Source organism: Gasterosteus aculeatus, chromosome 1 (assembly GCF_964276395.1).
Source record: "Gasterosteus aculeatus chromosome 1, fGasAcu3.hap1.1, whole genome shotgun sequence".
NCBI lineage: Eukaryota > Metazoa > Chordata > Actinopteri > Perciformes > Gasterosteidae > Gasterosteus > Gasterosteus aculeatus.
Genome location: NC_135688.1, coordinates 7,288,135 through 7,300,698, shown reverse-complemented (window position 1 = coordinate 7,300,698; position 12,564 = coordinate 7,288,135). Strand labels below are relative to the sequence as shown.

General features: G+C 44.6%; 1 protein-coding gene across 1 annotated transcript in view; it reads right to left on the bottom strand.

Moving 5' to 3' along the window:
- Positions 1-498: 498 nt before the first annotated feature.
- The window catches only part of grm5b (glutamate receptor, metabotropic 5b), a 48,270-nt gene continuing 36,204 nt past the window's right edge, over positions 499-12,564 (bottom strand). Inside the window, exons 10-18 of the mRNA XM_040170566.2 lie at positions 12,278-12,446; positions 11,949-12,075; positions 8,806-8,923; positions 8,403-8,589; positions 7,997-8,155; positions 7,579-7,704; positions 6,851-7,033; positions 5,716-5,882; positions 499-3,677 (exon numbers count right to left, since the gene is read on the bottom strand). Coding sequence (XP_040026500.1) covers positions 2,576-3,677; positions 5,716-5,882; positions 6,851-7,033; positions 7,579-7,704; positions 7,997-8,155; positions 8,403-8,589; positions 8,806-8,923; positions 11,949-12,075; positions 12,278-12,446 — 2,338 coding nt within the window. The 3' untranslated portion in view covers positions 499-2,575. The remainder of the gene's footprint in view (positions 3,678-5,715; positions 5,883-6,850; positions 7,034-7,578; positions 7,705-7,996; positions 8,156-8,402; positions 8,590-8,805; positions 8,924-11,948; positions 12,076-12,277; positions 12,447-12,564) is intronic.

Genomic DNA, 12,564 nt, shown 5'->3' with positions numbered 1-12,564 from the left:
GCAGAAATATGGAATTGCACCTTCTTTGTTACTGGAAAGGATTAAATGTGTCCCTCTTTACATAAAGAAAAATGTCAACTTATCCTCCTGCAATTTTCCTTGATGAATCGTCCACCAGAAATTACAGCAGGCTGAGAAAGAAAATACAATCTAAAACATTGTTTCAGATGTGCACCGTGTGTACGTATGGGTAATATTGCTTTAACACTGGAAAATATGGAATATTTATATAGAAAATATCCAAAACAATAGAAACAGATTTACATTTTTTTTAACTTTTTCATGAAACCACGTATTTACCCACAAGATATAAGCTAGACACCCCCCCTCCCCTTTGGCACAGTAATCATATTAATACTAATTATCATTATATTGTAGAATTACAAGACATTTGAATAGGAATGGTCACTCCCACATTCAGAGTAGTAACACAGTTTCTGTAGTCGTAACACATATTGGTAGTGTATAATGTTATAACATAGTTCAAAAACATCTCTATTTTTCTTTTTTTTTCACCTTTGATATGTAAATAAATCGACTTTCATCTGAAACACAACAGAACTGTCTTTGCATGCCCTTGTTATTTACAGAATCCCTTTGTCTGTGTTTGTTCTTGCTGGCTACTGTGGAGCAGAGATACTCACGAGGAGAAATCGGACCGCGGATTTGCGTCTGCATCAGTCGGCAGAGGACGCGGAGACCACGATGGACTAAAACACACAAAACTTAATGGAGCTGATTTTTGTTGCAATACCAACGGTCCGATTATCTCAAATGAAAACTAAGCCACGTCTATGCTGCAGACAACATTCCTTGTACAAAACGTCAAAAAGTGTTTGTGTTGTGTGTCGCCAGCTTTCGACTCTTGTTTGTTGTTTTCTAAGCTGAGGGGCAGAGGGACCGGGCCCCCGTTTCTTAAAAGCATCTCAGCGAAGGCATTTCCCTTTGATTTTTTTGGCACATGCGATTACAATGTATTCAATTTAAAAGGCATCTTAAATAGTCAAATTAGAATTCTTTTGCAAGTTATGTTTTGTTTTTCTACTACAATTGTTAAATATCGTTTTGACAAAGTGATGTGGAATGACATCCCGTTCCATCTACTGATTGCGGAGACTGAGACGATCGATAACACTCTCATGGTCCGTGGGTTCAGAAGGAACTTCTCTTTTTGCTCTGGCCATCTGTGTCTGAAAAGAGTGGAGACGTTGAAAAGGGTCTTTTCAAATGTGCAACAGGGTCCACTGACATGAGGGATGATTGTAATGCGGATTAGTCCCATTCAAAGCAATGGGTCTTTGATGGCAGAAACACATTGCAGAGAGAAGATGGCATGATTGGGGTCCAGCTGAGCCTTACATTGGGCGTTGTCAGATATTGCACACTAACAATACGCTTTAAGGTTGGATTTGCGCCAATAATCCATCTGAACCAGATTGAATGACTAAGATGTTTATGGAAAAACATGGTCGGGTCTGGTTAGTCCCCAGTCTCCCTCCTTCTCGAGTCACGGACAGAGAGGTACAAAAGGTTTTGGTCCCCACTCCATCAGGAATCGTGTAGAAAATATACATTCAAACATCTGAAGAAAACTAAATGGAAGAGTAGAAAACACTGAAATACTCGCAGGATAAAATAAAGTAACGACAGAAAGTGGACTGACAGAAAAAAGAAAGCGACGTAGAGGGAAAAGATTGTAGAGCTGAATAAATTCAGACGGATGTCTTTGTCAGAAAGTTCTTCAGAGTAAAATACAGTCTGGTATGTTAACACAATGCACTTAGTCAGAAGAATGTCGGAATCTTTCACCAAAGAAAAATCCATAATCTCTTATATTTACAGTGTTTTCCCTTACATTATATTTGTCTGTGTGTGCACCTGTCACTCCAATGCTTCTGTTTGTGTGTGTGTTTATCAGCAAATATATATATATATATATATATATATATATATATATATATATATATATATATATATATATATATATATTATATATATGTATATGTGTGCCCTTGAAAGCCTCTTGAATACTCTTCAATGTCATGTTACAAGACATCTCATTAACTAAAACTAAGCAAAAACCTACTCAGACACACATGCACTCACCACACGTACACACACACACACACACACACACACACACACACACACACACACACAATCTCTAATTAGTTGATAGCCATGTTACCTTAAGGCCACTACCCATACCTAAATTATACGTAGCTCTAGACCTTTAAGAATGACTTGCGACTTTACAGACACCAAAACATCGCAACGTCTTAGTGGCCCCTTTGGCAGTTCTTCACGCCCCAAACTGCACGAGGATAATACAACGTGGGCAAGTTTCTTACACTTGTATCTCACTGCAAACATGTAAACACAAACACAGCAGACTGTCACAGCTCGATGTCTTCACCGACCAGCCCTCAACGACTCCTTTTCTCCAGCTTTTTACTCCGCGTCGGGACGAATGGATTTGGCCGTCCCATCGTCCCAAACTCTTCCCTCATATTGATCGCCTTGATTCTGAGCGCTCGCCTCCACATCCGCATCTTCTCTGCGCGTCATCTCCGCCTCACAGTGAGGATGAACTCTGGCTGTAGTTTCCGAGTGTCAGTCTGCTGTACCTCGGCGACGGGGGAGAGGGAGGAGGATGGGAGGGGACCGGGGGGAGACACAGATCTGTCTCCGAGATAGGTGAGCCGCTGCTTGATGCCAGGGAGTCGCGGAAAGGCGACGGCGGAGTCAAAGCAAAGAGCTCCTCCTCCAGCTCTCCCCTCCTCAGAGGGGAGTTGTCGAGGCAGGCCATCAGCCCGCCCCGCATGGGGGAGAAGGACGGGGAGGCGTGGCCGTGAGGAGGCGGCAGGGGGTAAGGCGAATGAGGGACGGGGTGGACGAGACAGCCGCTCCGGCCCCCAATGCCGGACTCGACGGGTGGGAGGGGCTGGACGTCGGCATAGGTCGTCAGGGTCGGGGCCATCGGGATTTCGCGGGGCAACAGGTACGGGTCGGCGGGGTGCGGAGAGGGAGGCGTGTGCTTGTGAGTCGGAGAGGACGACAGCATCATGCTGTTGAGCTCGCTGATGTTGGCGGTGAAGCGGTTCACCACGCAGCTGATCTGGTCCATCAGCGAACTCGGCGCCGGTCCCGGGCGGTCGTCCGCGGCGACCAGGCGGCCGTCACTCCCCACGACGAGGGAGCCGCTGCTGGCGGGGCCGCAGCTGCTGGCGGGGCCGCAGCTGATGCCGCTGCCGCTGCCACTGCCGCCGCTGCAGACGCTGCCCGGGTAGTTCGGGATGCCGTGCGTCGGGGACTCCTCCCCCCCGAGACCCGCCCCCAGCCGCTGGCTGACCGTGCTGATTGGCGAGGGCGTCTGCGGCTGGTACGTGATGGAGTAGCGCTCCTCCGCCTCGGAGAGATCGTACAGGGTCTTGTCCGGGCCAGCGTCGGGGTGAAGGGACAGCGAGGACATGGAGGGCAGGGAGGGCAGAGGCAGATGTGGCGGCAGGTTGCCCCCTCCACAGTAACGCTCCTCCAAAGTTTTGGAGAAGGGCTTGATCACCGCCGTCTGATTGTTCTCCTTCTTCTTGATGTGGAAGGACAGCCGCTGCCACAGGTGGTTACCACGCGAGCCGCTGCGCTCAGTCTGCGCCCACGACACCGATTTACCGTTGGAGCTGGAGAGCAGGGAGGAGGTGGGAGGAGAAAAGAGGGGGTTTAGTTTATAAAGCATGGAGGTGGATTCAACAACTTCAGTTAATTAGCACTTGATTTTCGTTTAGTTTTTTTTTTGGAACAACTGGCAACAATAATTAGGTTTTAAACATTTCTGACAACTTATTTTGTCAGCTGAATGTGGGTAGGCGTATTTAACAGTATTTATACATTTTATATAAAATAGTGCTATTTAAGTCAGAGGACTCATTTTTGTATGAATTCCTAAACGTAGGTCTGACATTTCTTACATCAGTAATGGAGTTTTTCAGGTTTACCTTAATAGAAAATCTAAGAGCACCTTTTAATCAATTAGAGTCAAAACACTGTTGTGGTAAATGTGGATAGAGAAAAACAAAATTTCAATATATTAAAATAAATCATGTTAAAAGCACTGCATTAGCTATTCTGCTAATGCTGCTCTATTGTGTTCTCTATTTATCATCCTGCATGAGCAATGACAGATAATAAATACCAACATATTTAAAAGGGTGCCGTGACTCAACCACAGAACAGTTGCACTTCATAAGGACTTTATTGTAATTTCATTATAGTTCATTTCTCATTTTAGTTGTTCCAGACAGTGTGTTCTTCATTTGTCTTTGTCAGGTCCTCTCATCCTCTCTCTGTTTCTCTCTCTTTCGTCCAGTTTTCTTCACTTTCCTCTGCTTCACATCAGTCACAGCGCTGCCCCCCTCCCCCCCCCCCCCCCCCCACCCCCTTTTCTTCCTCTCATCCTTTTGTCAGGTTAATTAGTGTGATTAATCTACAGTGGAACTTCTGATTAAGCCACACGCAACCGTGGCCGGGGGGGAAAAGAACTCAAATCAACCCGAGGACACACACACACACACACACACACACACACACACACACACAAACATACATATACATATGCTGCACACAACCTTCAGCTACACAGTACACAGTGCTGTAATCTCCTCATTTGATCCCATAAATAAAGTCTCTGATCGAAGGCTTTGAAGCGTGAACACATGTTGCACCTACTTAAGGAGTGCTTAACTGATCCTATCATACGTACCTCACATCCAGTTTTGAAGCTGATTTTAAAGTCTGGTGAAGGTAAAAAGTAAATTCTTCCTTCCTTCGCTCAAACATCGGGTTCAAACATCAAACGTCAAATACTTTTCACTATTCTTTTTTTTTTACATTTCTCCTTTCCCCCTTCTGGTTTCATGTCTGTCTGCGTCTGTTCAGACTAAACAATGACAGCTTCTCAAAGGCAACAGCTCCCAGCCCTGCACCGAGGAGATAGACGGCCCTGCCAATTACCAACACCCACAGGGGAAGACAGGACCAAAAGAGATGGAGAGGGAACGAGGGGGATATAAAAGGAACCAAGATGGAAGCACTCCTGACATTTCTCTTAAGAGCGTGATTGAAATCTTGCTTGCCAAGCGGGGTGAGCTGGAGTAACGTGCTGACAAACGAAAATGTGTTCTTGTCCTTTTCCTCCCTTTTCATTTGGGGGCGAGTGGCCGTGCGTCACTCCTTTTGTGTCCTCTGATCGGTTCCCTGTCACGGTAGATGGCTCTTGGATGGCCCGAAGCTGGCTGTGAAAGCTATATAGTCTCTCCTTGCTGCACTGTTCTTTTGACCTTTTCATCTGTCTTTTACAAGCACCTCTGCTTTTCATCTCTGTGTCCATTCCCTCCATCCTCTTACTGTTTTCAGATTTCCCCTTCTTACTGTTTTCCTTAGCGCGCCCCCCCCCCATCAGTTCACTCCTCTTCTTCTTCTTTGCCATGTCTCCATTAGGCAATTGTCTGCAGTTCATGTTAGGGTCAGAGGAAAAGTCAAGCAGACCCAGGGGAGCTCAGAGAATCAATCTCTCGGAGAGCTCCAACACACAGACGCCATAAACAGTCTCAGGGTGGGGCCATTACAGAAATGGTGCCATGGACTGTAACTGAAAAGTAACCTGGCCAATGAGCCTCTTAGTTTACACAAAGAGACACACACACTCACGGAGCCACGTACCTGAGTGTCTCTCCGGTAGAGCCTCTGCGCTTCCACAGGTTAACCAGACTGGAGGAGCGGCTGGCGGCGGAGGACGATTTGCCGTCGCCCACGTGCATGCGCACCACTGTGCTCGTGGTGAAGGCACTGCGCACATTACGCTCTGGTTTGGCGAGAATGATGTACACCTGTTACGAAATGAGACACCATATGTGTTGGATAATATTGCGACAACAGCAAAATGCAACAACCACTACAATTCCGTTTAAGTACCAACACTCTCCTTAACGCTCTAGTCTATTCTATCCTGTTCTATATTCCACTGTATTATAAAGTGGCCTGTTCACTTCAATGAGGACAGTTGGTAAAAATGTCATCATCATCATTTTCAATAACATGGTGTCCTCTAGGTATCCTGACCTGACATTACCAGTCTGATTAAAGGGTCACTGTCAGTGTTGATCACAAACATCATCAAATGTATTCACACAGAAACTAAAAAGTACACAAATAAGTGCAAAAAGTTGAATGTATACAGTTTTTCTAAAAGACACAAACATTCATATACACGGACCACACTGCTGTTTTCAAAATGATTCAAACTGACTTGAAAGTTTGTGGGAAAAACAGCAATAATGTGGTGTCATCGTCAGTAGTGCTGTGAGACAACAGAAAGTCTGTCCTCCCTGTTGCATCGACACGAGTGTGCGTCAGGTCAGCTGACAGCCAAGATGTTTGTGCGTCAACGTCCAGATCATCTCGTGGTGACTCATGGGATAAGATGTATGTCCTGAGGTGTAGCACATGATGACCTACACCCCCCCCCCCATTTTAGCACGTTTACCTCCAGCTATATAATCCAGCACCAGAGAAGAAGACCGTTGGGAAGCCTTGATGCATAACCTGCGTGTAATACATCTCCTACTTCCCAGTATTATTTAATAAGTGTCCAGTTTAATGATTTTACACTTGTGTCGAGTAAGATTTTTCTAACAAAGTTGCCATGAGGAACGGGTGAAGGAGAGCCACTGAACTGCACCAAAACGAAATCCTGTGTAACAGGGTGTTCTTACATAAGAAAACAGCAGTAAAATATATATAAATATCAAACGCTTGAATGATTAATAAAAGATTGCGGTTTTGGCTTCATCCTTACCTTGGGTACGAACATGCAGCACAGCGCCACCGTGGCGCTGAGGCTTACACTGAAGCACATGGTGATAATTTTGTAGTTGGAGCCAAAGTAGATGGGTACAAACGCCAGCCAGATGATACAGGTGGTGTACATGGTAAAAGCAATGTACTTAGCCTCGTTGAAATTAGCTGGGACATTGCGAGTCTTTAAAGGAGAGAGAGAGAGAGAGAGAGAGAGAGAGAGAGAGAGAGAGAGAGAGAGAGAAAGAGAGAGAAATGATTAGAAAATATTCCTCTCTTTATCGTTTTAATATCTTTTCCATTACAGTCACAAATATAATGCCGACCTCACCATTACGGGCAGGTGAATTGTATTGTTTTTCTGTGCTGCTGTGTTTATCAGCACCGCTTTGGTCCCCATTTAGAATTCTACTCTCACTCGCTTCAGAAAATGGATGGCTGCAGGCCACCGATAATCAAACACTGACTTTATAATGTGTTTGGCTCAATAGAATTTGATTAACTGCTGCTCAAAGTGGTAAATCACCAAACACAAACAATCCTGTTTACATTACGCACTATTGCTTGAAGTAAGACATGCATGGATGCATTGCACTTATGTATATAGTGCATATTTTCCCACAACGACTACGTGAATCCATGAAATAATTCTGTATCAAAGAAAAAAAAAAATGCATTTAGATTTTAAGGTGAGTAATGTACAATAGTGACAAACATTTCAGCTTGTACCTTAAAGGCATAGAAGGTGCAGCTGAGAATGAGCAGGCCATTGTATCCCAATGGAGCAACCACACCCAGGTTAGTGGTGTTGCAAATGAGGTTGACCTGGCGGATGCTGGGGTAGTCATGAATCACCTGTCGAGACAGAAGGTGAAGCAGCCAATGATGAAAAGCCCCAAAAAAACGATCGCTACAGGCACCAAATATTTAAGTGCATAATGTTCACAAAATTAGAATAAAGACAACAGTCCAAATTCTAACAGAATCAAGAAGTATGCAAAAGAGTAAAGGAGAGCATCAGTCCACAATGGAACGAGGTATAATACACTTTTTAACTCACGCACAGCAGGTTATCTATGTTAACTTGTTCTTCAGTCACAGGCCACTCTCCCACTCGCAATGCAACACAAACACACACACAGCTTACCGCAGGCGCCTCCATGAGGAAGAGTGCCACGATGATGCCCAGCTGCAGCAGTATGAGGAGGAAGGCAATGACAAGCTGAGCGCAGGCAGACATGAAGCGAGGTTTCTTCGTACAGATCTTCTTCTTGCTGCCTGCCAGGATCCGGGCGATGCGGTTTGTCTGATGGTCACATGGCAAAACACTGTCAGGCCAACAGGAGTATTACTGTATCTGTATTCTGATACTGTTTCCACCTGATTAGACCCGAAGTTCTGTTGCCACGCACTGATGGGACTATTGCCTACACACACACACACACACACACACACACACATCTACAACAGTAGCAGGTCACCATAGATCTGATGACAGGGGCATGCCAAGGCTTTGGCCAGAACTATGCACCCTTTCCTAATGCAATCCTTACCTTGGTGACAAGCGCAGAGTAGCTCATGGCGGGCGACAGGCCGATTCCCAGTCGTTGGAGGTAGCAGTGGACGACGTGGGGTTTGGTTATGAGGCTGAAGGTACACAGGTACCCCAGGCAGATCCCCGCCAGTATTATGTAACAGAGCTCTCTGCTGGAAGATTTCACAACGGGGGTATCGCGGAACCTGAAGACAATCAAGCACAACAAGCACGAAACTTGTAAGGGAAGACCTGCCAACGTAGTGAAATGAAGGACTTTTGGAGAAGTTTAAACACACTGAGGAGACACACACTGAGTAAGCAATGAAATAAAAATTGAATCGATTGCAAAATGAAGTATGTGTGGTGTGCACCCCGACTTGCCATTTTTTCAAGTTGAAGAAAAAGGAGAGATTCATTACCTGATGAAGACTGCAGTGACGAAGAATGTGAACATCAGACCGAGGCAGGCAAAGACCACAGCAGCAATGGGTTCAGGGTCTCCCCACCGCAGGTATTCCACTGGGATTGGGTCACAGCCTGAGGATAGAAGTATTTTATGAGACGAAATAAAATCAAAGACACATTTCATGTGTGTGAAGCCCGGTGACCAGACACCGTAGAGTGAGACTGCCTGTCCATCCTTTACCGGCTCTGTCTTTCCTTTTCCTTACATGACTCCCATAACCTTTGACCCGCATTTGAAGCGGGTTGAGCATCACTGAGCACCGCTTGTTACGGACACCAACAGCCTGAACGGGTCAGGGAGCAAGGCGCGCTCACGCACTAGTGTCCAGGTTGGAACGTCTCAACAATTAACTGATTGAGCAGCAGTAAGAGCCAGTGTCTTGCTAAACTCACTAGTAATTAGTGACTATATGTGTGTGTGTGTGTGTGTAGATTTGACTAAACTGAGTGAGCATTTTGTAATCGTCACTCCGTAATCCGTCCATTAACATAATGGATGGATTTCACTTTTTGTCTTTCTTCAGTGCCGTTGCTTACGGCAGCCTGCATGGCTTTTGACCTTTCAAGGCTTAATTCTCTTGTCTTTCTTCTACCTCCATTTGTGTCTATTACTCACGTGTCTCTCCACTACCCTCATCATTCAATACTCCTCCTCATTTCTCCCACATTCTCTCTCTCATTCCATCAGTCTTCTTTCGAGGCAGGGGCATGAAAGTTTGTTAATTAAAGGGACAGTTCTAATTATGAACCATCTTGACACTTGACGTTGCTTGGTCTCGACATATTGTAACATCAGGGACGACTCTTTCTAAAACTTTCTGTCCCTATACACATTTATTTTTACTTTCTCTCTGCTCCATTTCTTTCCCTCTGTCACAGCTAGACATCAGTTTTTGTTTGTACAGTACTGCCAATGGCAGAGGAAAAGTCATTTAAAAAGTCCTAAGTGGTCTAGTGACTAAGTCTTTACCACGGTCAATAAAGTTGATGAAATCGCTGAAATTGTTCGGTCTAGGGGCATAAACAGCAGCCTAATGGCTGAGGAGCCACAGGGACAGAAACAATGCAGACGAGCACTCTGCAGACGATCTAGCTAACCAGCAGGCTCATATAACTTCAAAGTAATTTCAGTAAAACTGGATACAAATTGGACACAACACGCTCAGATCACAAATAAACCTGCAATACTGCATTCCGGATCCTTGATGTAGATGTTAAGAAGTTGGGATGCGTCAGTTGTGCTGCTTTGCTCGTCTAAATGACCAGAATACACGCAGCCCAAACTAGGAAAGTTAAATTGAAGTGCATTTGTAGTTAAAGCTTGATAAAGTCTACCTAAATCATCTTTTAAAAAGTTTTGAACATCATGCAGTAAGTGTAAAAAAAAAAAGACAGAACATCAACCAGGTATCGATACATTGGAAGTTTGCAACAAAATCAGTTAAGCTTTTCTCACATTAAAATTTGCATGTCAATTAAATATCCTAGAGGGAGTGTTTTTTTTACTACTTAAGCACAGCCCCTCCTTAAGAGACAAGGGCTGGAGGTACTGCCCCCTCCCTAACAAAGAGGGGGTAAAGACCACCCACCCTTAAAAAACAGGCAGGGAGGAAACTAAGACCCTTGCTAAGAAATTAACTTTAATTAATCCTGTCCACATACATCTAGATGACCTGTGTCCTAATGAGTTTTCCTATAGCAGTTGAAAAACATTGGATACGTCTGATTTTTAATACGTAATCAGTTCATGGAACCTGCAGGAAAGCCAGCTGTGTTCGACCCAACGGCAAACTTGTGCATTTAAGGGAGAGGAACCGTTTGGAGGGTTCAGTCAATATAAAGTTTAGAGGCAAACTCCTTCAAACACTTAGACTCAAACGGTGGAACTTTACCCTTCAGCGGAGAGGCTCAAATCCCAAAGCTAATCCTCCCCTTTTCTGCTCCTCTCACTCTTACTGACCGCTGCCATTCATTCAATTCAATCTGCATCTCTCTCTCTTTCTGACTCACTCATTCCTTCTCTTTATGACTAATGACGTTTCTCTCTTTCTAGCCTCTGCTCAAAACTTTCTTACTGCAGCTTTCTATGGTTTTCACACCCACTGTACCTCTGTCCCTGCCAGATGAGACCCTTTTCTATCTCCTCTATTCCTTCTCGGTCTTTATCTCTCGCTTTGTTTATCTTTCTCCCTCTCTCTATTGCCCTGAGGGAGAGAGATCAAAATGTCTGCCGGAGGAACAGGGCGAGCAGTTTGTTTACACCTCATTATTACTGTTCCATATAACCCCACGAGGGAGCACGCAGCATTTATTGTTGATTAGATGAGTCGCACACGTGGACACGCACAGGAAAGCCAACACAAAGTAATACAGCGGCAACCGCAGTCATTCTTTCAATTTTTTTGTCTCTCTCTTTCTTTCACTTGCAACTTCATCTTTGTCTTTTTTTTCCAACCCGTCCGCTGGCGGTTTCAGTTTAAGGATGCTTCTCTCTGCCGCTCTGTCAGTGAAGCCCAATCTGAATTTTCAGCAGGGCTCAATTCATGTTTTAATCATTCAGCTTGGTGAGGAGCTAGAAAGCAGTATAATGAGCAGCTGAAAGCATAACAAGGTAATATTCCACCGCTTCGGACGCAATGGAGGGGAAATACATTTTCATTGAAAATGAAGTGCATTTGCATTGAAAGGTTCATGCAGAATAATTAGGACATCGGTGACCATGTTGGTAACAAATTAAAGGGACGGGAGAGAGGGAGGGAATGGGAGGGGAGGGAAGGGAAAGAGGAGGCGAGGGTAAAGATTGTCTCAGTTAATCTGTAACTGGTGCAGGACTTAATGTATAATATCATGCTGTAATGTTACGCCTTCTCAGGGCAAACACTATCTCATTCTACCAAACATCCATTATCCTGTGACCCCACACACAAAAATGCACAAGCATTTTGTTCATTGCTTCAAATAGTATCACTTGCATCAATATTCCAGGATTCTCATCAAGGTAGAGGTACAAGGTACATTCAAATATTTTCACAATTTCTCTAAACATGTACTTGTTACCCATAAACATGCCAACACATATATTCAAACATTCACAGACCTGTGAGGTCAAAAGTAGGCCAGGAGCCCAGTTCACAGGCTCGGCAGGTGTATTCGTCGAACACAAACTCATTTTCTTTGCAGGGAGTGCACGTCCAGCAGCAGCTTACCTCGCCTTTACGGATCACCTGGATGGGACGGAATGCAAGAGGTGGGTCTTTCTGTAGCACAGAACACAGCACACCTGGAGCATTTTATTTCATTAACAATGAGAATTACAATGCCTCATACACTCACATCATTAAACTTACAGTCTATCCCACAAGTGGAAATGTTGGCTAAATAAGCCTTCCTGTGTGAGCAGATATGCATCTGTATGCATCATCTTACCTTAATCTGTCCTTTATCACAGGGTTCGCTGCAGACTGACTTGATTATGCCGTCTCTGTTAGGCCAGATTTCGTCATCGTCTATCTTCAAGCCTCTGTTGTCCCAGCTGCCAACGTTTATGTAGTCGTAATAGTCCTTCCCCATCTTTTTAAAGTTCATTATTTCGTACCTGTGGATAAAAGGTACACAGTGTACATCCACGACCTTAACAGCCACCTACTTCTCTCATACGACCATTTGACCCAATAGAAAGTCACTCCCGGCAGCTTCTGTTGAGTCACAGTGCT